Genomic DNA, 25,443 nt, shown 5'->3' with positions numbered 1-25,443 from the left:
GAAAGCTGCCTTATACTGAGCCCATCTAGCTTAGTATTCCCTACAGTGATTGGCAGAGGGTCTCCAGGATTTCACTCTCTCCCAACCCTACCTAGAAATGCAAGTGATGGAAATGGAGACCTTCTGGATGGAAAGAAGACGCTCTACCACTGAGCGAAATGCCATGGGAATTCTGTATTTGCCACAAGCAAGAGAGCGTTAGTTGCTCCTCTGCCGTGTTGAAATTGGTGGGGAAAGGTATTTTTGTCTTAATCAGTGCTGGATTTACGTATAAGCTAAATAAGCTATAGCTTAGGGCCCCACTCTCTTGCCCCCCCAATATACTTCTTAATTGTGTTTCACTATTAATATACTTCTTCTTAAATGTATTTCAGTTCAACAATTACTTTGATAAAATACTTATTTTGTTATGTGCAAATGGCTTTAGATACCTATTAGGTCCATAAATTACCATATAGCATATATTCAACACAAAAAAGAGTGACAATTTGTTGTTGACAAAGGACAGCTGGACATATAAAAGGCCCCATTACTTTCAGTAGCTTAGGGCCTCATCGAACCTAAATCTGGCCCTGCTTACCAACAAACTTTAGGTATGGAGAGAAATCAGTGAGATGAAAGTTGTAATAAATAGAAACAAATATATAAAATAAATATAAGGTAAAGGTAAAGGGACCCCTGACCATTAGGTCCAGTCATGACCAACTCTGGGGTTGCGGCGCTCATCTCGCTTTATTGGCCAAGGGAGCCGGCGTACAGCTTCCAGGTCATGTGGCCAGCATGACTAAGCCGCTTCTGTCAAACCAGAGCAGCACACGGAAACGCCGTTTACCTTCCCGCCAGAGAAGGTATTTATCTACTTGCACTTTGACGTACTTTCGAACTGCTAGGTTGGCAGGAGCTGGGACTGAGCAACGGGAGCTCACCCCGTCACAGGGATTCGAACCGCCGACCTTCTGATCGGCAAGCCCTAGGCTCTGTGGTTTAACCCACAGTGCCACCTGCGTCCCTAAAATAAATATAGCTAAAGGTAAATTGGTCAGTGACCCCATGATGGTTAAATCCAGTCAAAGGTGACTGTGGGGTGCAGCACTCATCTCTCTTCAGGCCGAGGGAGCTGGCATTTGTCCGCAGACAACTTCCTGGCTCATGTGGCCAGCATGACTAAACTGCTTCTGGCACAACGGAACACTGTGACAGAAACCAGAGCGCATGGAAATGTTGTTTACCTTCCCGCCACAATGGTACCTATTTATCTACTTGCACTGGTATCCTTTCAAACTGCTAGGTTGGCAGAAGCTGGGACAGAGCAATGGGAGCTCACCCAGTCACATGGAATCAAACTGCCTATCTTCCGATCAGCAAGCCCAAGAGGCTCAGTGGTTTAGACCACAACGCCACTCATGTCCCTAAAATAAATATAAGTGGCTGTCATGAAGGTACTGAAAGCTCTCAAGGACAGTGTACATATTTATGCATTAAATCCATTTCAGCCTAGCACTAATCCAAATTAAAGTAGTAATACAGAAAATCTCATACTGTTATCATTATTTAACAAAAAAAAGGACAAGACCCCTGTGAAGCATTAGCCACTTAACAATGTTTTTTAAAATATATATAAAAAAGACCGTATTACCAGTACCTGTTCTTGTGTGTCTTACGTTGTTTGATTGCACTGAGGAAGTTGGCAGAAAAGGAAGTGGTTGGTTTCATAGTTGCCTCTGTTTCCTTTTAAAGACACATTCTCAGTCTTACTAGGTAAATATCTCATAACGTTTCTTCTTCAGAAAAAAGAGAGATTCAGAATGGTTATGCAGCAAATTGTTTTGCTTATTAGGCAAACGTTACACGCTAAGGAGGAGAGGTCTCATACCTCAAAAGAAAGGGTTCTTCATAAATTAAGAAATGTTAGGGCTTATGTGTATTTGTAGATTATTCCTTTAGCAATCTAATCTTAATCTTAGGCCTAGTTGTAGTCTAGGTGTGGTTATTCCCTATACCTACTCAAAGGCATTACTTTATTACCTCTTAGCTTTCAGAAGATAAGAGAGAGCATCACCATTACTCCCGCAACTGGTTTTCAGTGCTTCATCTGCCTTCTGAGGCACTGAAAGCCAGTTGTGAGACTGGTGGTGATGCTCTCCCTTACGTCCTATATGGGAATCAGTATGATAAATGAAAAGAATGCCAAGGATGCTGTGAGATGTCTAGAGGAAAAAGGGGACCGAATAAAAGTGCACCAGAGTTATGACTCTCATAGAAGATGCTCCAAGAAGTGAGAAAAGTGTGAAATTGAATGCAAGCAGGAAGGCAGAAGCCTGCATTCTCACTGTGCTGTGTTTCTGAAAATACCCCAAGCACTATATACAAATACACGCCGCTAAGTACAAAGGCAAGATCTTAGATTTCAGCTATGCAGTACAGGTGTAGGTTTTTCTTCTCTGCAAAGTAACCCAGCCACTTCTGTTGTTGTTCATACTGCATCTTCACCTGAACAGTTGCTTCAAAGGAAGCCCTCACGTGCTGAGGTATTCAGGAACCTGATCTTCCCCAGGGCCTCATGCACAGATGCAGGAATGGGACTATACAGTGGTGATGCGGGGGGCAATATATTCAGTACAGGGGCAACCTTAATAAGTCTGCAGATTATTGCAAGTCAAAATGGAATATCTTTTTAAAAATCATAGGGAGAAGCTTTCATTTCCAGGGTGGGACAATGGCTGGCTCTGGAATGTTCATGAACACTCTAGCCACTCACCCACAGAATGCTGACAAACAGTGCAAATTATGTGAGTGAAGTGAAAGTTCAGTTTGGATGGGAAGAATGTTTGAAGTGCAGGGGGATTTGAACTGGGGAGTCTGGCAGCAAAGCTTAGACACCTTACTCCATTTGCCACTGGGACTGTTCTTGGACTAAGGATCTACCAGATCAATATCTGTTATGCTGCAGCACCCATCATATAATGGCAGGAGCCAGAACTGTAGCTGTTCAGTCCAGCCAGGATCACGTAACTTTAGGTATCAATAGGGGTTTGGTTGGTTATAAACAGTTCCTGTTCCAAGCTGCATGTCTAAATATGATTTGCCTTGCCTTTGACCATTGTCTTCTGGCCAACCTGGTACTATTATCCAGCCAATCTTCCAACTACATCTCTGGCCTTGCCTACATCTTGTTGCCTGCTCTCATGCCTGACCTCCAGCACATCTATGTTTTTTTCATCTCAGTTTCATTTAACTTGTGCCTACCTTGTCAGAATCATCTGTAGCAGAAGCTGCCAATGCAAACTCCTCCATTGGCACCCCTGGCCAGAGCATGCAGACTCTGAGCTTTCTTTAAAAAAAAAAAAATAGTAGCCCTAGAAAGAAATGAAATAAAACGAGCAGATACCCTTCTAAGTTATTTCTGTGAAAAGAGACAACCCGGCTGTTCCTATCTGTCAGTCTTTTTAGCCAATGAGTGAAGTCAAACCTGTGATTGAGAAGTAAGTTGTTTGGAACCAGGCAATAGGAATCTATGGGATTCTAAAGAGCTGCTGTTTCCCCCTACTTTTTCTGCTTCTGTCTAATTTACTGCTCCTTGAAATCTCCATACTTTGCACTTCTTTTTCACATAGCAACCGGGAAACAGCTTTCCTGTGGCAGGTTTGTCTGAGATCAAGGAGAAAAGTAAGAATGCATTTTGCATTTTTTTAAAAAAAATATGTCAGGTGAAAATTCTCCTGTCATTTCAGATGAAGGCTTTAATCCTACACACATGCACATGCACCAGGTAGATTGAACACCTTGTTGCTTACTTCTGACCAAGCATGTTTTGTGCTTTTTATAATAGACAAATAGCAGGGAAAGTCAGTAGCTAAAAATAAGTTATTGCATAATGGCTAATTTGTTACACTTATATAAAAGGTAGTCGCATACCACCACCTTCTGGACAGCAGCATTTTTTCCCTTATATTTCTACAGGAATCATATATAGCAAAGCTGTGAACTGGGAATCAAGTCAAATGAGCTTTCCATGACATTTAATTTCAAGAAAATGTACTTTTAAGAACTTCTAGAACCTCAGCAATATTGTTATAGTGCTAGCCAGCCATTTGCTTTGTTCAATAAATTACTTGCCTGTGGGAGATGTTTAACTAAGCTTTTGGGAGTTAATTGTTAGATTATCATCTGACAGTTGGAGATCTCTCCCTGTTGTTTTCAAGGAGATAGCTTGTTATTACCATACTGTTAAGTCAGGGATGGGGAATCCCTGGTTGTCCTGATGTTTTAAGCTTCAGTCAGTTCGAAAATAAAACTGCTTATTAATGGTATTTGGGGGTTTAGTCCCAGTACTGGTTTTGAGTGCTTGATTTGCCCCTGGTATCTGTCATTGTTACTATTTATTTATTTTATATACCCCTTTCATCTCAGAGAAGCCCACTAATTACTAAAGACAGCAATACCAGCTTTATCACACCAGCAGGAGGCAGCCTCCCTGTTGCATTGATTAACAGAGTTTGGGGGCTAGACTTTTGAGGGTTGATGCTTAATGACACTGACTCCTGTTGGAGGCTTGTTAATCTATAGCCCAGTGTCTTTGTATTTGGGAGTTTGTGGGTGCCTGTGGCGGGATGAGTGAGCTCAACAACTCTGGTCAAGCCAGTAGATCACTGGCAGTTTTTTTTTATAGTGGGAGTAGATCGCAGTCTCTTGGAATTTGGACATGCCTGGTCTAGGGGAACACTAAGCATTCTAAGAGATGTACATGCAACCTGCCATTTGCACACATTCAATATGTGCATGGCCGTGCATATACACATCAGGCCGAACCTGGAAGTGACCAAAAATGCCACAAAAAGGAGCAGAATGGGGTGGGGTGGGGGACAGGGTAAGGGGCAGAAGAAGATGTTTGTTTTTTCCACTGAAAAATCAATGGAATATATATGATTTCACTGGTGCACATGGTGCCTCGGAACATAACACCCATGTAAATGGGGGTTCCCTGTAGTTAGGGATATTATTAATAGCCAGAACTGCCCTTATCTGGGGTGGGGTAGGAAGTAGTAAGAATACTTTATAACAGAATAATTGTCACTAATCAATAGCTGAGAATAGTGTACTTTTGATGTGCCTGTCCTTTTAACATGGGCTTGATGGAGCCTTACAAAGCTTCCTATCCAAATCCAGTCAGGGAATTCTCCCAAACCAATCCACCTTTTGTTTGTTTGTTATTTTCCATAGCTTCCACTGGTAGGGACTCTGTGGAAGGGCATAATGGGTAGAGAGACATTTTATGGAGCCTCTGTGATACATACAATTATATGAGCTCTCCTTCTGCTCCACCAATTATAATGACAGGTTTAAAAAAATTAATTATTCATTCCCATATCATATGTAAGACTTGATTTATCCAGAGAACTCTAAAAGCCAGAAATCTGCCATTGATTTGCTCATTAAAACTTTGTTACACATTTTTTACCTCACCTTTTGATGTTGACAGGTCCTTTTGAGCATACATCAGTATCTCTGTGCTTTTTATCTCTTAGATATCTTAGTGCCTCAGTGGGGCAACATATTTGCCTTTGTTTTGTCAAATGTCAAGAGTATAAAAAGGCAGCATGAGCCCTTGAGAAAGAAATTTGCAAGCCAGATTCAAAATGGGCATGACGACATTTCAAAGACAAAATGCTTATTTACCACAGTACAGCAGTGGCTCATGCAGTGGTTTGCTGGACAGCTTCAAGCTTCTGCTGTGAAGCACTGTTGTATGGCAGAAGGAGAACTTACACTCTTACCACTTGAGGTCACGTGATGGTGACAAAGGTTATGGGACTCTGCACAGACATGTGGCTACTGAGTGTGAGCAAGGGCCCAATGCAGGCCATGACACCTGCAGCCTGTGCTGGCTAGTTATGCTTGCATGTGCTGAGGTAGCAGCCCCTGTGCCTCTGCTGCGTCTTTGTGAGAGGATTTGCCAGAGGTCTTCATTGTGTGAAATGGCACTTCTTCTGGTGGTTTGGAATGGCCAGCATTCCTTCCTGGTAATGCTGCTGACAGGTCAAAAGCAGTTTGAGAAGTGCCACTTTTGTCCCAGCAGTACCCCTCCCTATGCAATCCTGCAGATTATTTCACTGAATGCTGGGAGTAAGATGTCTGGTCTGAACAGCACCACTCCCAGAGCAAGAAATGGTGCTGAACAAGACCGTCTCTTACACCTCACACTGGGAGTCTTGGGATGGGCCAGGCAGAGAATGGATGTGGCACACAGGCTGCAAGTTACCCAAACACGTCTAAAGCCAAGAAGGAAGGAAGTGATTCATTTGACACTGCCTTTTGGCTTGATTGCATGGTGGGAGAAACAGAAGGCAGGATGTAAGCCACTACGGTTTTGCTTGGGAAGCAGTGCTACCTTCAGGTCAAAATCGGCACATATGAAGCCCAATAATATTGTGTCTGCGTAAACTGACAGTGTGTCCCAAAGGCTTCTACAATCATATACAGTGGTACCTTGGGTTACATACGCTTCAGTTTACATACGCTTCAGGTTACAGACTCCGCTAATCCAGAAATAGTACCTCAGGTTAAGAAATTTGCTTCAGGATGAGAACAGAAATCGGGCTCCGGCGGTGCGGCGGCAGTGGGAGGCCTCATTAGCTAAAGTGGTGCTTCAGGTTAAGAACAGTTTCAAGTTAAGAACAGACCTCTGGAACAAATTAAGTACTTAACCCGAGGTAAAGGTAAAGGTACCCCTGCCCGTACGGGCCAGTCGTGTCCGACTCTAGGGTTGTGCGCCCATCTCACTTAAGAGGCCGGGGGCCAGCGCTGTCCGGAGACACTTCCGGGTCACGTGGCCAGTGTGACGAAGCTGCTCTGGTGAGTCAGCACCAGCGCAGCACACGGAATGCCGTTTACCTTCCCGCTATAAAGCGGTACCTATTTATCTACTTGCACTTGGGGGTGCTTTCGAACTGCTAGGTGGGCAGGAGCTGGGACCGAACGACAGGAGCTCACCCCGCCGCAGGGATTCGAACCGCGACCATGCAATCGGCAAGTCCTAGGCGCTGAGGTTTTACCCACAGCGCCACCCGTGTCCCATAACCCGAGGTACCACTGTACAAATATTTGCACCATTAAATTTTATCCTGGGGGAGTGCTCGGGGATTTCTGCTACATAGGCCAAAAATAGTGAGTGGAAGCATTTCTGATTCTGTATGGTTTATTGACTTCTACCATGCCAAAATGATGGACTCTGTGTTATTGCAGATATTTTCTGGCTTGTTTGACTATGGATTCCTCTTAGCCATGCTACTTCAGAGCTGCAGAAGTAGTTTTGGTGAATGCTGTCCACTACTGTTTTTCTAAACTGCTTTTCTACAGGTTTCCATTATTATTATACATGTTCATATAGCTGTTTTTTAATAGCTGCAGAGGAGGCAGCAGTGGGTGGCATTTTTGGTTTTGCCTCTGAATGCAAAACACCCTGGGCTTGCCTTGCTGGTTTCAGGCCAGCAAATATGTGGGTTCAGGCCGCTCAATCTGGCCTCTAACTAATGTGGAGAGCTGCAGATTTTTTAAAATAAAAAAATGCATGGAATGGACAATCCATATCAATGCTAGCAAAAGGTGGGCTTCACCTCTTTCAGTGAATATACCAGGCTCCCTATTCAGAGAAGTGGGACAGTGATCAGGAAGCAGGTCTGGGCATCCAGCAGCAACAAAAGTCAACACCTATTCTCCCTTCTGCTCTTTTCCTTAAGAGCTGGGAGACAGCAAGAGTCAAGGGTTAGCTTTGTTGCTTCTGGGGAATTGAGGAGGTATGCAGATCAGACCTGAATCTCCGATTCTGTTTTCTTGTTTACAGTAAGAAAGAAGCATGAATGAGGATGGAAGTCTGGGTATTTCCTTTTCTTTAGGGAACAGTGTCAAAAATGCATCTAAAATAACGTTGAAGTTGTACTCTTCATTTTCAGCATTTGTTATACTGCCTATTAGCAGTAACTTCTGTGGAAGGCGTTTAAATGTTCTTTAAAGCCATTAATATTTATTTAAAGCAACAGCTGCAGGAACATAAAAAAACCAAACATCAATTCAAACAACATTAGATTAAAGCAGAGCAAAATTAGTAGTGCCCAAGGTCTAAAAAGGACTGGATGTGGTTTTTTAAACAAACAAACAAACAAACAAACAAACAAAACAAACAAACAGAACATACTGAGGCAAAGTGAGCTGCCAAAATGATCAGGGCATAGGCATCAGGTGAACCTCTCTGGGGAGAGCATCCCACAACTGGAACGGCACCACCAAAATGGCACCCATTCACATCACCTCATTTGGTGATGGTGCCCAGAGAAAGGGCCTCTGAAGATTATCTTTGGGTCCAGGATGGAATATATGGGAGGACACTTATCTTTGGAGCTTTAATGGTTAGTACCAGCAGTTTGTCCTGGGCTGAGAAACAACAGAACACCTTTCTGAAAAGTGCAACACCACACCAAGTTTAGAGATGTCCAGTCATGAATTCCTAATGTACAAACAAGTTGCCCATGTGTGTGCTTTTGAATAGTTAGGAATGCAGGGTGAGGCTCTCTGTGCACAGAAATGCTGGAAAAGGAAAAGTAACTCTCCTCTTTATTTTAGGGATGAGCTTGATCCAATAACAAGCAGAACACAGGGGGGATGAAGTATTGTTCTTGAATTATTCACTGCCTAGCCGAGGAAATGACGAGAAGGAAATCGTCCCCCTGTCTCAGGAACCATGTGGCAATCTAAGATAAGGAAACAGTTGCTAATTTGAGTATAAAAGCAGGAAATGTGATACACTGATTTCCTTTCATGCAAACAGAACAATCTGAGGGAATATGTAAGGACGTTCTTTTCCAAGTCAACTTTCTAATATACACCAAGTGTTCCACTGTGGATATTTTCATTATTTTGACAATTTTGAATACCATGGATGCCAACAACACCAGTCCTGACAACTTATTGCCGAGTAATTTCTGGGGTAAGTACATATCATTATGTGACTTATAATTATTTTCATTTTTATATTCTCTCTGAATTCTGTCTCTGTGATACAATTATGTTGTCCATTAGATGATGTCTTTCTAACGTGTTCATTATACACTTTTGTTATAATATTTTACAGTATATTTTACAACAGGCATATCTGCAAACATGGTAAACCCTAATATTTTGCTATCCCATTTTCCCTGTCAAGTTTCATTGAATGCGTTCAACATTTTAACAACCATGAGAAAAACTATACGCTATTTATTATTGTTTTGCTTTCTGAGGAAAGAATCAGCCAATTATTAAGAAAACTTTGTTGAGAGGTTTGACTAAGGACTTTTGATCATTACAACGCTAAGTTCAGAATTACTACTAGCCCTGGTTACATTTTTCAATACTATAAAGAAGTTTGTGTGTGTGTGTGTGTTTGTTTGGTTTTCTAGACGGGGCAAGTTTTTCCACATGCCTGGGCTTACTGGCATCCTCATTTCTATTATTCTACTAGATCAACATAGAACATCCATTTCTTTTTCAAACCCCAGGATATGGAAAAAGCACAGCCCCTCCCCTGTGGCAATAGCATCAGGCATTCCAGCTACTTTAGCATGAACTGTGAAACGGGAACAGGCTGCCCTGTTTTCCCTTGACATAAGTCTATTTAAGTGTCAAGCGAGATGATGTCAAGAAACATGGGCAGTGTGCTTCCACCATAAACTGTTAAATGATGCTCCCATCCCACAGAGACATTTGTTTGGGGCCCTTATCTTTGTGAAGTTCTCACTTCTCTGGCGGCTGCCTCCTTGAGGATAGTGCTTCCCTCATGCAGATTCTCCTTCGTTTTGGGAGAGGAGCCCCCCATCCCCAGCATCACATATCCTTCAGGGATCTGGACAGGCCGGATTTAGATTTGATGAGGCCCTAAGTTACTGAAGTTAATGGGGCCCTTTATATGACCAGCTGTCCTTTGTCAACAACAAATTGTAGCTGGTGTTTTGTGTTAAATATATGCTATATGGCAGTCATGTCCAACCAGTCAATCACGATTTACGGGTCGATCACGGAGTGTCTGTGGTCGATCGTAGTCGATCTGGTGATCCTGATCGATCCCCCCCCCCCAAATCTCCTCAAAGAAAGCTCAACAACTTTGGTCAATCCAATGGGTAGATCACTGCCATTATTTTTATAGTGAGAGAAGATCGTAGTCTCTTGGGAGTTGGACATGCCTCCTTTATGGAAATTTATGGACCTAATAGGTATCTAAAGCCATTTGCACGCTGTCAGGCGCTGGTTGCTCGTGAGTAACCAGGCAGGACTCCGTCCTGTCTTTTCAGGTTTTATTGGTGCAAACTATTTACAGTGTAGAACCACAAAGTTCATGTCCGTCTTAGTCACTTGCAGATTCTGCGAGTAGCCCCTTCCGGCTTCTCCCCCAACATAAGAACTTAGATACCCCAAATCTCTGCCTCCCCTCCTTATGTTTCACTCCTCTGTGCAGGCTAGGTGATGGAAACGGCATGTCTGCTTCCTGGATAGCTGGGCTAGGTGAGGCGCTTGGGCTCTCAGTAGCATCTTCGAGCCCTCCCCTCGCTTGGTTGCCCCCTCCCCCCCCTCTCCACTGGAGGTGTGGCTTTCCCCACCGTTGGAGGAGGCGCTGCTCCTCAGAAGTGTCAGAAGCTCTCTGTATCCCCCTGGCTCCCTCCTGTGTTCCCTGACACACATGCAGAATGTAGGCAGCCTATACAGTGGTACCTTGGTTTACAACCATAATCCGTTCTGGAGGTCCGTTTGTAAACCAAAACAGGTTGTAACCCAAGGCATGCTTTCACCAATGGGGCCTCCAAAAAAGAAGAAGAAGAAGAAAAAAGGGTTGTAATCCAAAAAAAAAAAAAAAGGTTGTAAACTGGGACACACACTTCTGGAATTGACGTGTTTGTAATCCAAAATGTATGCAAACTAAGACATATGCAAACCAAGGTACCACTGTACATAGAAATGAGCAAACCAGTGATATTTAAGGGAGCAGGCTAGCAGGCAGGGATATTTACATCATAGGAGCCTACACAACACAAAACACTGTTGCTGTATGTAGGTTTTATTTTATTTGTTTTTTATCTTATATTTTAGAAATGTACATCATTTTTTTCTTTAATTTTTTTGGGGGCCCCCCAAGAGAGTGGGGCTCTAAGCTATAGCTTGCTTAGCTTATACGTAAATCCAGCACTGGATCTGGAGCAGTTTGAGAATTACTGTCCTAAAGGCATGGGAGTTTTGAGATCAGAGGTATCAACAGCAACTGTGATTATCCTAGGTTTGAGGAGAAACATGGATTCAGTCAGTATGATACCCAGAGAGGCATAGAGCCCAAACTTTTAGAGAGTTGGACTAGGGCCTAGGAGACAAGGGTTCAAATCCTCACATGGTCATGAAGTCCACTGGGTGACTTTGAGCCTGTCTCTGTCCCTCAGCCCAACCTACCGTACCTCACAGGGTTGTTGTGCATATAAAATGGAGAGTGGGGGAAATGTGTTTGCAGAGGTGGATTTAGGGGAGCTCAACTAGTTTGCCTGCACTGGGCACTGAGTCAAGAGGGGGGTTGCCACAACAAGAGAAGGAAGGTGAGAGGCAGGGGTGGGGAACTAATTTTGGCATTACACAGGGAATCACTGAAATTTGAAAGCCCCAAGTCCTTCACTGGTGTATGCACTTCTCTCTATTCTGCAGTCAAGATATTCTGGACTAGGGTAGAGTCTTGTTGGAAGTAGAGCCACACACCCTTTCTGGAAACACTTTGGAAAATACCATGAGGGACTCTCTGCTGAGGGTCTGTAGGGAAGGAGGCAATCTTGCAGATATTTGGGACCTAAGTCAGTTTTTGGGCTTGAGCTAACCCTTAATTTCCCTGGGAGCAAAACATGCATGTTGGGTAACATCTGGGACCTTTAAAGAGGGATGAACCCAGTAACGGAGTGATAGAGTCCAGAGCAATTTATCCACCTGAACAGTTAGGGGTTTTGTCAATTTCTAAAGGATAAAGTATAGGGATGTGGGTGGCCACAGAGGGTTAAACCACAGAGTCTAGGACTTTCCAATCAGAAGGTCGCCGGTTCAAATCCCCGCAACAGGGTGAGCTCCCATTGCTCGGTCCCTGCTCCTGCCAACCTAGCAGTTCGAAAGCACATCAAAGTGCAAGTAGATAAATAGGTACTGCTCCGGCGGGAAGGTAAACGGCGTTTCCGTGCGCTGCTCTGGTTCACCAGAAGCGGCTTAGTCATGCTGGTCACATGACCCGGAAGTTGTACGCCGGCTCCCTCGGCCAATAAAGCGAGATGAGCGCCGCAACCCCAGAGTTGGTCATGACTGGACCTAATGGTCAGGGGTCCCTTTACCTTTACCTTTAAAGGGTAAAGTAGTTACCCATTATTTTTTATTTTTGGTGACAAAAGTAGTGGGAGGAATACTGTGACATATTCATTATACTAATAAAAGAAATCCATTCGTCATTCACATCGCTACCAAAACCAGCTTATTGTAAATGTGCTGGAAATATTTGTTCACATATGGCAGGAAAAGGAAGTTGGAGTTCAATGTATAATGTTAAAATAAACAAATGCACAGCCTTTCTTCTCGGCTACGTCTTTCCCAGTCACAAAGCCAAAGTTTTGTTGACCAAATTTTTAATGCATTCTGCAAATGTTACAGGATATTTTGCTGATTGCAATGTCTGTTAAATTTCCGTTTTTTGTAAGGAACACCTGAAGCAACTTGGCTCCACATCAGGCATCAGGCTTGCCAACTTTGCAAAAGCCATGCTGATTGGTGGGTATCCAACAACTGCAGGAAACTGAAATGTCCACCTCATATAATTTTGAATATGAGCAAAAGTCATAAATCAAGCCCCACCTAGGTCTGGGTGATGTTATTGTCCCCTCTTATTGTCTAATTGCCTTCTAGAATCGTAGTTATTATTATTATCTGCTATATTGCATATGACCACTTATTCTTTATGGGGGGGATAAGAAAGGGTAACATTACGGAAATGGCTTATGACCACTTCAATACTATAGAAACATTGGTAATAAAGGTAGGTAACTACCTCATGACATAATTAGCTTGTTTTTAAAATAATTCTGCTGCAATGATTCAGGTTTCAAATGGTAAATGTCTTATTTTGAGTATCTACTGAAACTCTAAGAAAGTAGTTTTTCATCTCTGACAATTTCAGTAACAGCTGTTTAGTGACAACATTTGTCTTAATCTTCACAATGTGTTTTTTCTTGTACAGTTGTGGTAGAAGTGTTTTCAAGTGCTGTGAATATTCAATTATGCTTGTGATTTCACATGTAGGGGGAAAGAGGGATGCCATGTATATGGCTGATCCAGACCATATTCCCAGAAGAGACGGGTGTGCTGCAGGCCCCGCAGTGAGTGCTGCCCGGCATTTTGTCACCACCCCCCCGTGGCGACACCCGGGTTGGACCACACCCACCGCACCCCCTTCCTCCGCCCCTGCTTAGACCATGTCCTGGGACCTACCATGTCTTTCTGTGCCTAACACCATAGCAGAGCAGCAAAATATATAGTAGTCAGTTTCTTGTACCTTTAATAGTTTTTTAGGACAGGGGAATGTAGCTTGCCATGTTACAGAGCTGCTGCAACAGCATAAGAAGAAGGAGAGAGTACCTTCTGAAACTTCCCCATGGGAGTTGAAATGATTGGAGCATTGCCATTAACTGTGGACCCAAAACAGGCAGCACTTATCTGGCCAGCCAGTTTTTGTGGCTCTGAAAGCAGTGTGGTGTGCGGGAATCACAGGGCAAGTTTTTAATGACAACAATTAACATCGGCTAATATCAAGCTGTTGCTGAAAGGCACAGGAAAGAAACCGGTCACAAAGACTTTTCCTGGTGTAAAGTTGACATTTGGTAGTAATGATTGTGGTGGGGAACTTCCAGCTTCCACGGGGAAGTATAATTTGGAAATAATACATATCACCTTCCTACAACAGCTGTAAACTGAACTGGCCAAATATTTCTAAAGAAATATATCAGCACATACACATCCAAGCCTAGATATGAAAAAGAAATGAGCAGAAATTCAAATATATCCAGAACAACCAAAGAGAAATTTAAAAGTCAGAGTCATAAATGCCGCCTTTATTGAGATTGCCAATTTGGTTTCAACAGTTTTTGTAGCTACTTTCACAAGGAAACCTTGTGAAATGAATTGTTATGTAAGAGTGGACATGTAAGGGTTCAAAATCCTACTAAATGTGTTAAACTTCTGGTAATATTTCCCCCCTTATTCTCTTTTTAATGGATGTGTGGATTGGCAGGGGTGGGGGAGTGTTGGGCTGTGAAACTGATATATTCATTGATGTAGTTTTCCAGCAGAGGGCAATATACTTACACTATATAGATATATTGATCATTCTAAGGGAAAATTGCAGAGTCTGGGAAACAAAGAAGTTGTTGTTGTTATAAAAAGATACAACAATATTATTTTGGTTTTATTTTCTGGAACAGATGGCTAGCTTACTCTCTGCCACATGATCTGGAGATGTGTGAAATCCCACTCCTGATAAATTTTGCCACACTTATTCACATGATTTAGCTTTCCTGGAAATTCTTCACATCAAAGGCAAAATTTATTTACCTCAACTGTTGATTGAAGGCATGTTTTAAATGGCAATATTGTTCTTCTAACTGAAGGGCTTGTTCAGCAGAACAGTCTACTTTCTGTTGATGTGTGTGGGGAATGCCACTGTGCAATTGGACACATTCTCAAAGGGAGGACTGATTTTTATTCATTTCATATTTTATGTATTTCATACAATTTATTTACCACTTGATTACAGAAAAAGCCACAAAGCATTTTTTAATTGCTTTTAAAAAAAGATTAGCCTTTACAAAACAAATGAAGGCAAATTTTCTACATGTTTAAGGACAGAGATACATTCAAAATAATATAATTATGAATACAGAAGTTTGTAAACACAATGACCTTAATTTCTTAATTGATAAATAATGTGAAAACTGACCACTAAAGTTATACAAAATTGCAGTGTGATAAATCTTGTACTCTGTTTGGTCTATCTCAGTTAGCAGTCTTGAACACACTTCAAAAGTCCATTTGATTTAGGACTTACGACTCAGTCAACATGCTTAGGATTGCATTGTATATGAGAAGTACAAGCTCCATTGACGCACAAAATAAAGCTTTTATCCTCCCACACATTTTAGTAGAGATATTGCAATTTTTTTTCATTGGAATAGATGGCCCTCAGGATCCGTTCCAACTCTACAATTATATGATTCCGTGAAATATTCACCCTATTTTACTTCTTTTGTTTTAGATCATATGATAATAGCATTTTCCGTTTCTATGGTCATTGGGCTTGTGATTGGAGGCGTAATCTGGGCATTGCTGGCTTGCCTGTCTAGTCGCAGAGCCAGTGCCCATATTTCCCAGTGGAGCACCTCATCCTCCAGCCGGCGTCCCAGAGCTTCTCGTGGATCTTCTGCCAGCAGGCCTGGATTTTATCGCAACAGCAGCTGTGAACGCCGCAGTAACCTCAGCTTGGCCAGCCTGACCTTCCAAAGGCAAGCTTCCTTGGAGCAGGCCAACTCCTTCCCAAGGAAATCAAGTTTCCGAGCCTCAACGTTTCATCCCTTCTTGCAGAGCCCCCCGCTTCCTGTAGAAACAGAGAGTCAGCTGATTACATTGGTACCAGCCACCACCACCACCACCACACTTACTGGCACCACCACCAACAGCCTATCTCGTCCCGAGTTCCACTGGTCCAATAATAGTCTTCGTGTCTCCAACTCAACACAGACACCACCTCCTGCTTACGACTCTATCATAAAGGCTTTCCCAGACTCTTGACTCCAATTCTTGGGGATGTATGTATATAGAAAGAATCTCAGTTGTATGATTTTCTGTGGGCTCTATGAAGACACCTATGAAGTCTACCATTGCAAGGACCTGCAGTGCGGAGACCCAAGTGATAGTTCTGTGTCCCTCTATGATAGGCATTTGCTGGAGTGAAACCCTCATGTCTCTTTCGGCGACAAAGGCCTCTCTTGCGCTATTATTCACAATGGTATGCAACATCACTGTGTGTTTATATTTGCATTGTAACCATTGCCTTTAGTTTAGATGCAGACTTCATCTAGTCTAACAAATTGAATCATATCTGAAGACACAGAATGTAAAAATAGTTATCTTTGTGAATATCCTCCAGTTAACCTTAAACACAGTGATGAAACTGCTGTTTTTATTTAGGTTTTCTTTTCTTTTCTTTTCTTTTCTTTTCTTTGTCAAAGCATTTTCCTCTGGGCATTTTGATATACAAAGTAAGTAAATAAATCCTACCACTTGTTCATCAGTTGGCCATAAAGGTAAAGGGACCCCTGACCATTAGGTCCAGTCGTGACCGACTCTTGGGTTGTGGCGCTCATCTTGCTTTATTGGCTGAGGGAGCTGGCGTACAGTTTCCGGTTCATGTGGCCAGCAGTTGGCCATAGTGCCATGTGATTACAAGATTTACATGATTTTTAAAAATAGATGTAAATAGCTTAGTATTCGTATTATATTTCTGTGGGCTAAGATCCTCGATTTATGTTTTAATATCTTTCTAATTGGAACCATTGTCTGATTAAGGCTGCTAGCTTCACATGCTTTCTTAGGAGTAAGTCTCACTGAATTCAGAAAGCTAAACATCAGGGTAGATATAAGAAAAATCTCCTAGAGAAGGGGTTCCCAAACTGTGGTCTGCAAGCTTCATTCAGGTGCTCTGTGGAGTGTCTCTGCAGAACCCTTCCAATTTGAGTTCTATTGAATTCTATGGAATTCAAAATGCGATAGAGTAAAATACAATATCAGAAATAAAAGAAACAATCAAAACACAATCAAAAATTGTACAGCACATTACATTTGCGACAACAGGCAGGGAAATATAATTCCCAACAATTTCCAAGTGGTCCATGGGGGTGGGGGTGGGGAATGGGAACCACTGCCCTAAAGCTTAAAAAAAAAATGTGTGCAACAATGTCAATGTTAACCCCAGGATGAGGGGATTCCTGAGTCAATCCCTCCAATAAGCCTCCTAAGCATGAAATAAAAGAGTTGTGCAAAGGAGAAGTATATGTCAGTCATGCTTCTGCTTTCCCTGTGATGAGTCTTGGTGCTTTTATTGGGATGTTGCCATCAAATCACATAATGTTAGATTCTGAGCTGGTTTCAATGCAATCCAGTGCTTGCAGACTGTCAAAGTTTTCAATTTGGCAATAATCATGCCTTGGATTAACCTTATTGTCTATGATACTGCCACTGATATTATTAGTGTACTTACTGTTATTATTAGTGTACCTAGAAATATGTCACAGCAATGAAAAATCCCGGAGCCTTTAATTCTGCTTCCATTGCCTGCTGAGATCAATACAGTTGCTGTTCAGAAGAGAATAAGATTTCCTCCAGAATGCATAGCTAAGTTGTTCAGTCTGTGTTTTCGATGATAATGGAAAAGCTCTTTAAATAAATGGTGGGTTTTGTTTTTTTAGTATTTACTTCTGGAAATGTTGCAAATGATCTGTATAAAGCTTATATAAGGTATTAGCATTAGTTTTCATACGGAATTTATGAGACTGCATTATGTACTGTGTTTTCCTGCTATAATTTACACAGGATGCACAAAGGAATGTTTTGTGTGCTCAGGTCAGGGAAGCTGAAATGTGAATCCTGTGGTTTGTGGTCAGTTGCTTGATGGTATATATTTAAAGACTAGACAAATCTCTTTTTTATCGGCATGTTGGAAATGTTGGGATTTAAATAAAGTCATAAATATTGCTCTATGTTATATTTTTTGCTATTTTAAGAAATATTCCAATCTATACCTGAAATGAGTTTTCCCCTTACTGAATGCCATCAGATTTGTACCCTTGTAAATCTGGCTACAACAAAGCACTGATTCTTTATTTATGCTGTAGTTGAGAACTTGGAGAACGATAAAGAAAATTCCCCAGCAGGACCTCTTTTCTGCTCTTTAGCACCATTGATACTGACAAGCTATCTGTGCCAATTCCCTTGATTAATTCTTCTCCTCCTTGGCAGGAAGGCCCTATGGCAAGTGAGCTACCTGTTCCCATCCCTACCTGTCTCTGTTTCTTTTGACTTGTTAGGAGGGAAGAGGCTGCTCTTATTTTTTATTATTTAATACATGTTAAGCTGTAGAAAGAACAGACTTGGTACCCACAGGCATTCACCAGGGGGCGGGGTGTGTGTGCTCTAAGTAAAGAGCCCTCCCTGAGGTTTCTGCATAAAGTAATTTCTATCTCCCCTCAATTTCTGTCCCTAGAAGGTGTGCTCTTTGGGCTCGGAAAAAGTTTTCTGTTGTTTTCTACTTTCTGCATGCTTCACTTTTAAAGTACAGTGGTACCTTGGTACTCAAATGACTTGGCTCCCGAGAAAACTGGCTCCTGAATGCCACAAACCCAGAAGTAAGTGTTCCGGTTTGTGAACGTTTTTCGGAAGCCGAACGTCCAGCATGGCTTCCGCAGCTTCTGATTGAGTGCAGGAAGCTCCTGCAGCCAATCGGAAGCAGTGCCTTGGTTTTCAAACCATTTTGAGAGTCGAACAGACTCCTGGAACGGATTAAGTTCGAGAACCAAGGTACCACTGTATCTCTTCCCTCCAAATCTGTACTGCTCCCCTGGCTACTTTATCCCTTCTACTTTCTCCTCCACTTTATAGTATGCCAAGAAGGAATAGGGCCCCCCTCCACAGATGTGAAGCTGCATGGAGATGTGGGTCAGCTGTGTCAAGCCTCTGGCAAGTTCCAATTGCAGCTAGCTGTGTATAATCTTCCCAACTACAAGGAGAGTCATTATAGCCTATTTAAATTACAGCAAGTATAACTAAATTTGCACAAGTATGTATAAATTGAGGGACGCGGGTGGCGCTGTGGGTTAAACTACAGAGCCTAGGACTTGCTGATTGAAAGGTCGGCGGTTCAAATCCCCGTGGCGGGGTGAGCTCCTGTCGTTTGGTCCCAGCTCCTGCCCACCTAGCAGTTCAAAAGCACCCCTAAGTGCAAGTAGATAAATAGGTACCGCTTTCTAGCGGGAAGGTAAACGGCGTTTCCGTGTGCAGCGCTGGTGCTGGCTCGCCAGATGCAGCTTCGTTACACTGGCCACGTGACCCGGAAGTGTCTTTGGACAGCGCCGGCTCCCGGCCTCTTGAGCGAGATGAGCACGCAACCCTAGAGTCGGTCACGACTGGCCCGTATGGGCAGGGGTACCTTTACCTTTACCTTTATGTATAAATTAACATTTGCATATTTCTCAAAGACAGTGACATGCTCAAGGTCATCTGGTGAGCTTGCCTGTGAGTGAGATTTGCACTATGGCTTCCCATGTTCAGATCCGGTCCTCAGTGCACTACATTATCAATGACCAGTTGACAGCTCATGTGTCTGATCTGGTCTGCCAAGCTTTCTTCTGTGGATCCCCAGCCAGACCCTCAACCTAATTTGGCAGAAATGGCCTAAAAGGGTAGAGCACACCTGCACAACCAGAGTGATTTTCATCCCCGCCATGCAGGTGGGTTGGGCAGGAAGGTCTTGGCCTTTTTGCCAAATCTCAGCACCACAATGGAGACAGAGATCACCCCTCCCCTTTCTCATCAGTTGATTGGCCTGATGACTTAGGAGAGGTGTTGTTTATCAGCTACACCACAGAATCTGATACACAAGATGAAATCAGACTTCTATCTGAGACGGCATGAAGAGAAGGATTCCAAACTGCCCCAAGAAAAGTGATCTGGAAATGTAACCACACTGTCTCCCGTCCATATTTAAAACCCAAGGTTGAGTGCAAATGGCACAGATTGGCTTAAAGCCACGCGTCCTTGGCACCATCCTGGCCAGTATTTTTGCAGGTCTAGTTCACTAATGGCCTGGTCTGATGTTATCTGGGAGCCACAGGAGGAACTGCAAGAATGCTTCCTCCAGTTTTAATGGGGCAATAGCAGGAACATTCATTCCTGCTAGGGCATGTTGTTCTAAAGGCTTCTGGTCCATGGGGTCACGAAGAGTCGGACACGAATAAACGACTAAACAACAAAGTATACATAAACATACTTGCCTCACATGATTGTTCATTGTGCTGGGGTAAGAATGTCCCCCACCATTGCCTCTCTGTCACCACTGTTCCTGTCATCAATGCATTGTGATGGGATGGCCTGATGAGGGGAGTCTGTCCTGCATGCATAGACTCCCTTGTAAATTAGCACCTTGAGGAATCAGACTTAAGCTTCAATCCAGTACTTCTGTCCAGAAATGCACCATTATTTTTTTTAAAGGTAAAGGTAACGTACGGGCCAGTCTTGCCAGACTCTAGGGTTGTGTGCTCATCTCACTCTATAGGCCGGGAGCCAGCGCTGTCTGCAGACACTTCCGGGTCACGTGGCCAGCGTGACAAGCTGCATCTGGCGAGCCAGCGCAGCACACAGAATGCCGTTTACCTTCCCGCTGGTGAGCGGTCCCTATTTATCTACTTGCACCCGGGGGTGCTTTCAAACTGCTAGGTTGGCAGGCGCTGGGATCGAAAGACGGGAGCTCAAACCGCCGACCATGCGATCAGCAAGTCCTAGGCACTGAGGTTTTACCCACAGCGCCACCCACGTCCCTCATTATTTTTTTTACAACTCCATAAAATCTGCATTAAATCTGCCTTAATTCTATTTTAGCTCCAAGACAATGCATAGAATCAGAGAACTGTAGAGCTGCATGTTTTGGACAAATTTTTTACTAATGCTGTGTAGAATTAAGTACCATTTTAATATTGTCTTTCAGGTTCACACCAATAAGCATTTTTTGGAATGTTTTCTAATGCCCATGTCCATTCTACTTCAATGATTGTTAACCCAATATTTGCTAAATCCCAATCCCATTTCCTTTTATATGAAGGGTAAAGAGATTCTTTTGTATATATTGAGAGTGTTATTACTTTGCTTTTATCATTTCACTTGAATGCTGATTCCTGGTGTTAAAACAGCACCCTTGCAAGGTTTCTTCAGTAAGGGCCAAGCAGAATCCATATCCTCTGATGCCTGTTTGCACTTTTCACATTTCCCTGTTTCCTAAACAGAAGCCTGGTGACCTATCTCATAATGATCATTTGCATTCTGTGAAAGAAGATGAATGATTCCAGCCGTATCTGTTGGAATGTTGACCTTTCATTGGTAAAGACTTTCAACCCTGCTGTTCAGACACAGACAACTGCTCCTACTTCATGAAATCCAATTTTTAAAGTTCGCAAGCAAATCACCACATGTTTTGAGTCATCTCAGTATCTGTTTTTAAGTGTAAAACGAAAACTGTATTTACTGGAAATGTCTGCTCAGACTTGTAATGACACATGCCAGATCCCTGGCCAATAAATTACTTTATGAGATTAGAAGATGCTAGTGATGCAAATCAGTTTCTAGAGAAATGAAAGAAACAGGAATGGGAAACGTATCTCTGGCATAGCATGTCCAAAGGAAACAAAATTAATACAGCTGATGCTAAAAATTTTGTAAGCTTGCAACTAAAGTGTCAACTGGTTGCTGATTAAGGATCTTGCCTTTTCGGTGGTGGTAGGTTGATTCTTCCATTGTTATTTGCAAAAATCTGAAACCTATTTGAAAAAAGGGAACCAACTCAACCACTTTTTTTCTTTCAAAAATGGATGACTTAGGGTCAATTTGTACATTGCTTTTATGAAGTGTGTAGATGTGGGTGCAAACATGATTATACAAGGAATAATTCCAACTAACATTTCATCCAGTCCTGCTTAGTAATGGCAGAAAGTGAGTTGAGGCAGTGTCTGACAAACAATATTTGTGATTATTCCAAAGTTTTGAAGGGAAACTCATACCACCATGTGCATGGCACATGCACACACAGAGTTTTTAAACAGGGCCATTGAACAGTTAGTAAATATAGTTAAAGTTCAATTGGTTGAAAGCAAAACAAAACCCCATTGTAGGACTAGCTGGGATTCCGAAGCAAAATGACTATGTAAAATGCCTTTTGATTCAAGAGCAAATGAACTGTCCTTAAATGCATGCAGGAATGTATTTATGTGACATTAAAAGGAACCCCGAACAGAGAATACTTTGACAACTATAGTCCTTTACATTGTTTCCACATGCCTTGAAAAAGTATCATTTCTAGCAAAAGAATTGATCTGAAAAATTTATTGGTTTGCTTTATTTGAATAGCTCTGACAATCGTTTGCTAATATGGAGACACTATTTTTCCTTTCCGTAATCCCATGCTGCATACCACCCAGAGACACAAGCAGCTATTTTACAAATCATTCAGGTTTCCATGCAAAATCTAGTAAATCCATGCTATATGAAACAGCAGCCAGAAAACATCAAGGCCCTTGTGTAACATCAGCCTGTCCTCCATTCTAATTCTGCTCATGGCTAAATGTTATTGTGCCTTTGAGTATATTGCTGCTGGCCACCCCAATCTCTGCCAAGAGATGTCCGAAATTCCAGGAGTCTTGGCACTTAACCAGGATTTGTATTCCTTTGGAACAGAATAGCTATATATAATGCAATGGATTAAGTCATAGCTGATATCTCTGTCTTGAAATGCTACTGCAAGAAGTGAAGCTACAGAGAACCAGGCAGAGGGCCTTCTCAATAGTGGCACCCACCCTATGGAATGCCCTTCCCTTCAGATGTCAAGGAAATAAACAACTGTCAGACTTCTAGAAGCCATCTGAAAGCAACACTGTTTAGGGAAGTTTTTAATGTTTGATGTTGTTGCTTTTTTATTGGTGTTCTGTTGGGGGCCGCCCAGATTATTATTATTATTATTATTATTATTATTATTATTATTATTACTACTTAGTATGCTGTTAAAAGTTCAAATGTCTTACTAGGGTGACTGCTTAAGAGTTGCCATGTGTCCCCTAAAAAAGATGTGCAAAACCTCTGCAAATTTAGAATTACTGTTACTTACATAGAAATACAGGACAACTGACCATAGTGAGGTAGGATGTGACTTACCAAACTGAAGTGGATTGGCTTGGTGGCCTGTGTGTCACTACTCAAGTGTGCTGTCCAGATATTACCTGTTGATGAACAAATTCAATGCCTCTGCTGTATCCTCATTTTTTGGTCTTTAAACTGGACTTTTAATGGAGAGTCCTTCAAATAGAGGACTATCAAGTAGAAGAAATGACCCTCCCACCTCTTACTTTCCATGATGCTGTAATAAATAAGGAATGTTCATAAGGCAAGTCAATTCTTGAATGACATGCAGTTACCATCCTCCCATTCCTTTGTTTATGCAGGTGTCAAGAACCTTTGGCCTGCCAGATGTTGCTGAGCTACAACTGCCACCATCCAAGGCCACTGGTCCATAGCTGTCAACTTTTCCCTTTTCTTGCTAGGAATCCTATTCAGAATAAGGGAATTTCCCTTAAAAGGGGGAAATGTTGACAGCTATGCACTGGTCATGCTTGCTGGGGCTGATGGGAGTTTTTGTTCAATGTCATCTGGCAGGCCAAAGGTTCCCTACACCAGTGTTCTTGTTTCAGAGCTCAGGTGAAAGCCTTACTCCATTGGTTTTCTTACTTCTGCTTCATTGACTTCAATAAACCAGAACATTCTCATTTGACACGGTGATTATCATTCAGTAGCATGACACGTCATTTATTGCAAGATGGTTAAGGAAGAAGAAGGTCACTACAGGGAAATCTTGAACCATACATTAACTCCAGGAAATAACTGAAGCCAGTGAGTAAAGCATAGTTTATGGATGTCCTGTGTGCTGAATTGTGCTGCCCTCAACAGTGCTCTTATAGCTCCATCTCTGGATGGACTGGGACATAGTTCTGGGAAAAAGAGGCATGTATCAAAAAGTTCACAAACAGAAGGAGTGCTTTGGGCAAGTACAGTGGAGCAAGCAACATGAGCCTTCCTAGCTCACTTGCTATTGTTTCTTTCTTTTATGCTGTTTTGTGTGTGACATCTCAGGTATGAGAGAAATTTTCCTTGACAGGGACTCGGGAGACTTAGAGCAAGAAAGTCTTCACCTGCTGCTGGAAGGATGAGAAAGAGGGACTCAGTCTAACTTCTCCAGGGAAGGAGTTCCAAAGTCTGGGAGCAGCCACCAAAAAGGCCCTTTTTCCCCACATCCCTATCAAGCGTCCCTGAGGGTGGTGGGAACAAGAGAAGGGCCTCCTCCAAAGATCTTAAACCCTGGGCAGGTTCATATGAGGGAACATGGTCTTTCAGATAGCTTGGACCTAGCAAAAGAACATAAGTAGAGTGGCCAAGCAGATTCCATTGGGAAGGCCACAAGTGGGATATGAGGGCCACAGCCGGAATACTGCTTCCAATTCTGGAGGTAATATAGTTATCATTTACTAGCAGCAATTGATAACCCTTATCTTCCATAAATTGATTTAGCTTCCTTTTAAAACCATGTAGCTTAATGGCCATCACCATATATTGTAGAGGTTTCGTCATAATATTTTTTATTAATTTTTATTAATAACAATATAGACCACATTAATACAATACCAAGTCATAATTCAATTTAAAAAGCCAATTGTCAGATTCTAAATTAAACATTTTGGTTGACTTCCCATGTTCTGATTTTAGGAGATTTTTAGGAGATGTTGATTCCTTGTTCCCACTCCAATTTGCTTATTTAATCCAAAAAATACAGTTCCGGCGTTGATCCTTTATTTTAACAGCCACTGATGTGTTGACTTTTGTTCGTATTTAATTGTTCCATATCCTTTAATTTGCGAGAGGAGTTAATACCTGGTAACTTTCTGTGTGGATTTTTTTAAAAAAAACGTTCAACCTTCCTTTCTGGTTGCAATCAATCATTTTTGGCATCCCCCCCCCACTCCAAGGACTCAATTTTACTGCATAGAGACCTTTCACCATCATGCTTTTCTTAAAACCGAAAGTGGTCTGACGTCTGACCATTACTCCAGGCAGACTTCCAGCGTTTTCTTTGAATACTTTCCCATCCGATAACAAGCTGATATCTCGCCAACACCATAATAAATCAAAGTTAGAGTCCTCCATAGGAGGGTATTGCCACAGAACATCCCAATATTTTCCACACAGTTCCATTCTTTCAATTAATCCATAAGCATTATAAAGTTCTTGTTGATTCCCTCCATTAATAATTGCTATCCATTAATAATTACAATCCATTAGTAATTACTAATTATTACTTTTTCTTCCGTGAAGAGCTGCCAAATCGTAAAACAGCATAGTGAATATATAAAGACAAAACAAAGGGTTCTCTCCACCACATACCAATCCAATTACGACAAAAATCTTTTCCAGATCAAGACCTTGGCACTCGGTGGCTGATTCATTTAGCAGGTTAATTTGTCTCCTTTTTCCAGAACATGCCAGTTTCTTAAGTCC

The 25,443-nt window shown here is 42.2% G+C and overlaps 1 protein-coding gene across 1 annotated transcript; it reads left to right on the top strand.

Annotated features, from left to right (window-relative positions):
* The first annotated feature begins 8,797 nt into the window (after positions 1–8,797).
* MYCT1 (MYC target 1) lies at positions 8,798–17,835 on the top strand. The gene is made up of 2 exons (XM_028723696.2): positions 8,798–8,980; positions 15,341–17,835. Exons 1-2 carry the CDS (start codon positions 8,812–8,814, stop codon positions 15,871–15,873), a joined length of 702 nt encoding a protein of 233 aa, XP_028579529.2. The 5' UTR covers positions 8,798–8,811; the 3' UTR covers positions 15,874–17,835.
* Positions 17,836–25,443: the final 7,608 nt, after the last annotated feature.

This window comes from Podarcis muralis, chromosome 3 (assembly GCF_964188315.1).
Source record: "Podarcis muralis chromosome 3, rPodMur119.hap1.1, whole genome shotgun sequence".
NCBI classification, from domain to species: Eukaryota; Metazoa; Chordata; class Lepidosauria; order Squamata; family Lacertidae; genus Podarcis; species Podarcis muralis.
This window is presented reverse-complemented; position numbering and strand designations above follow the sequence as displayed.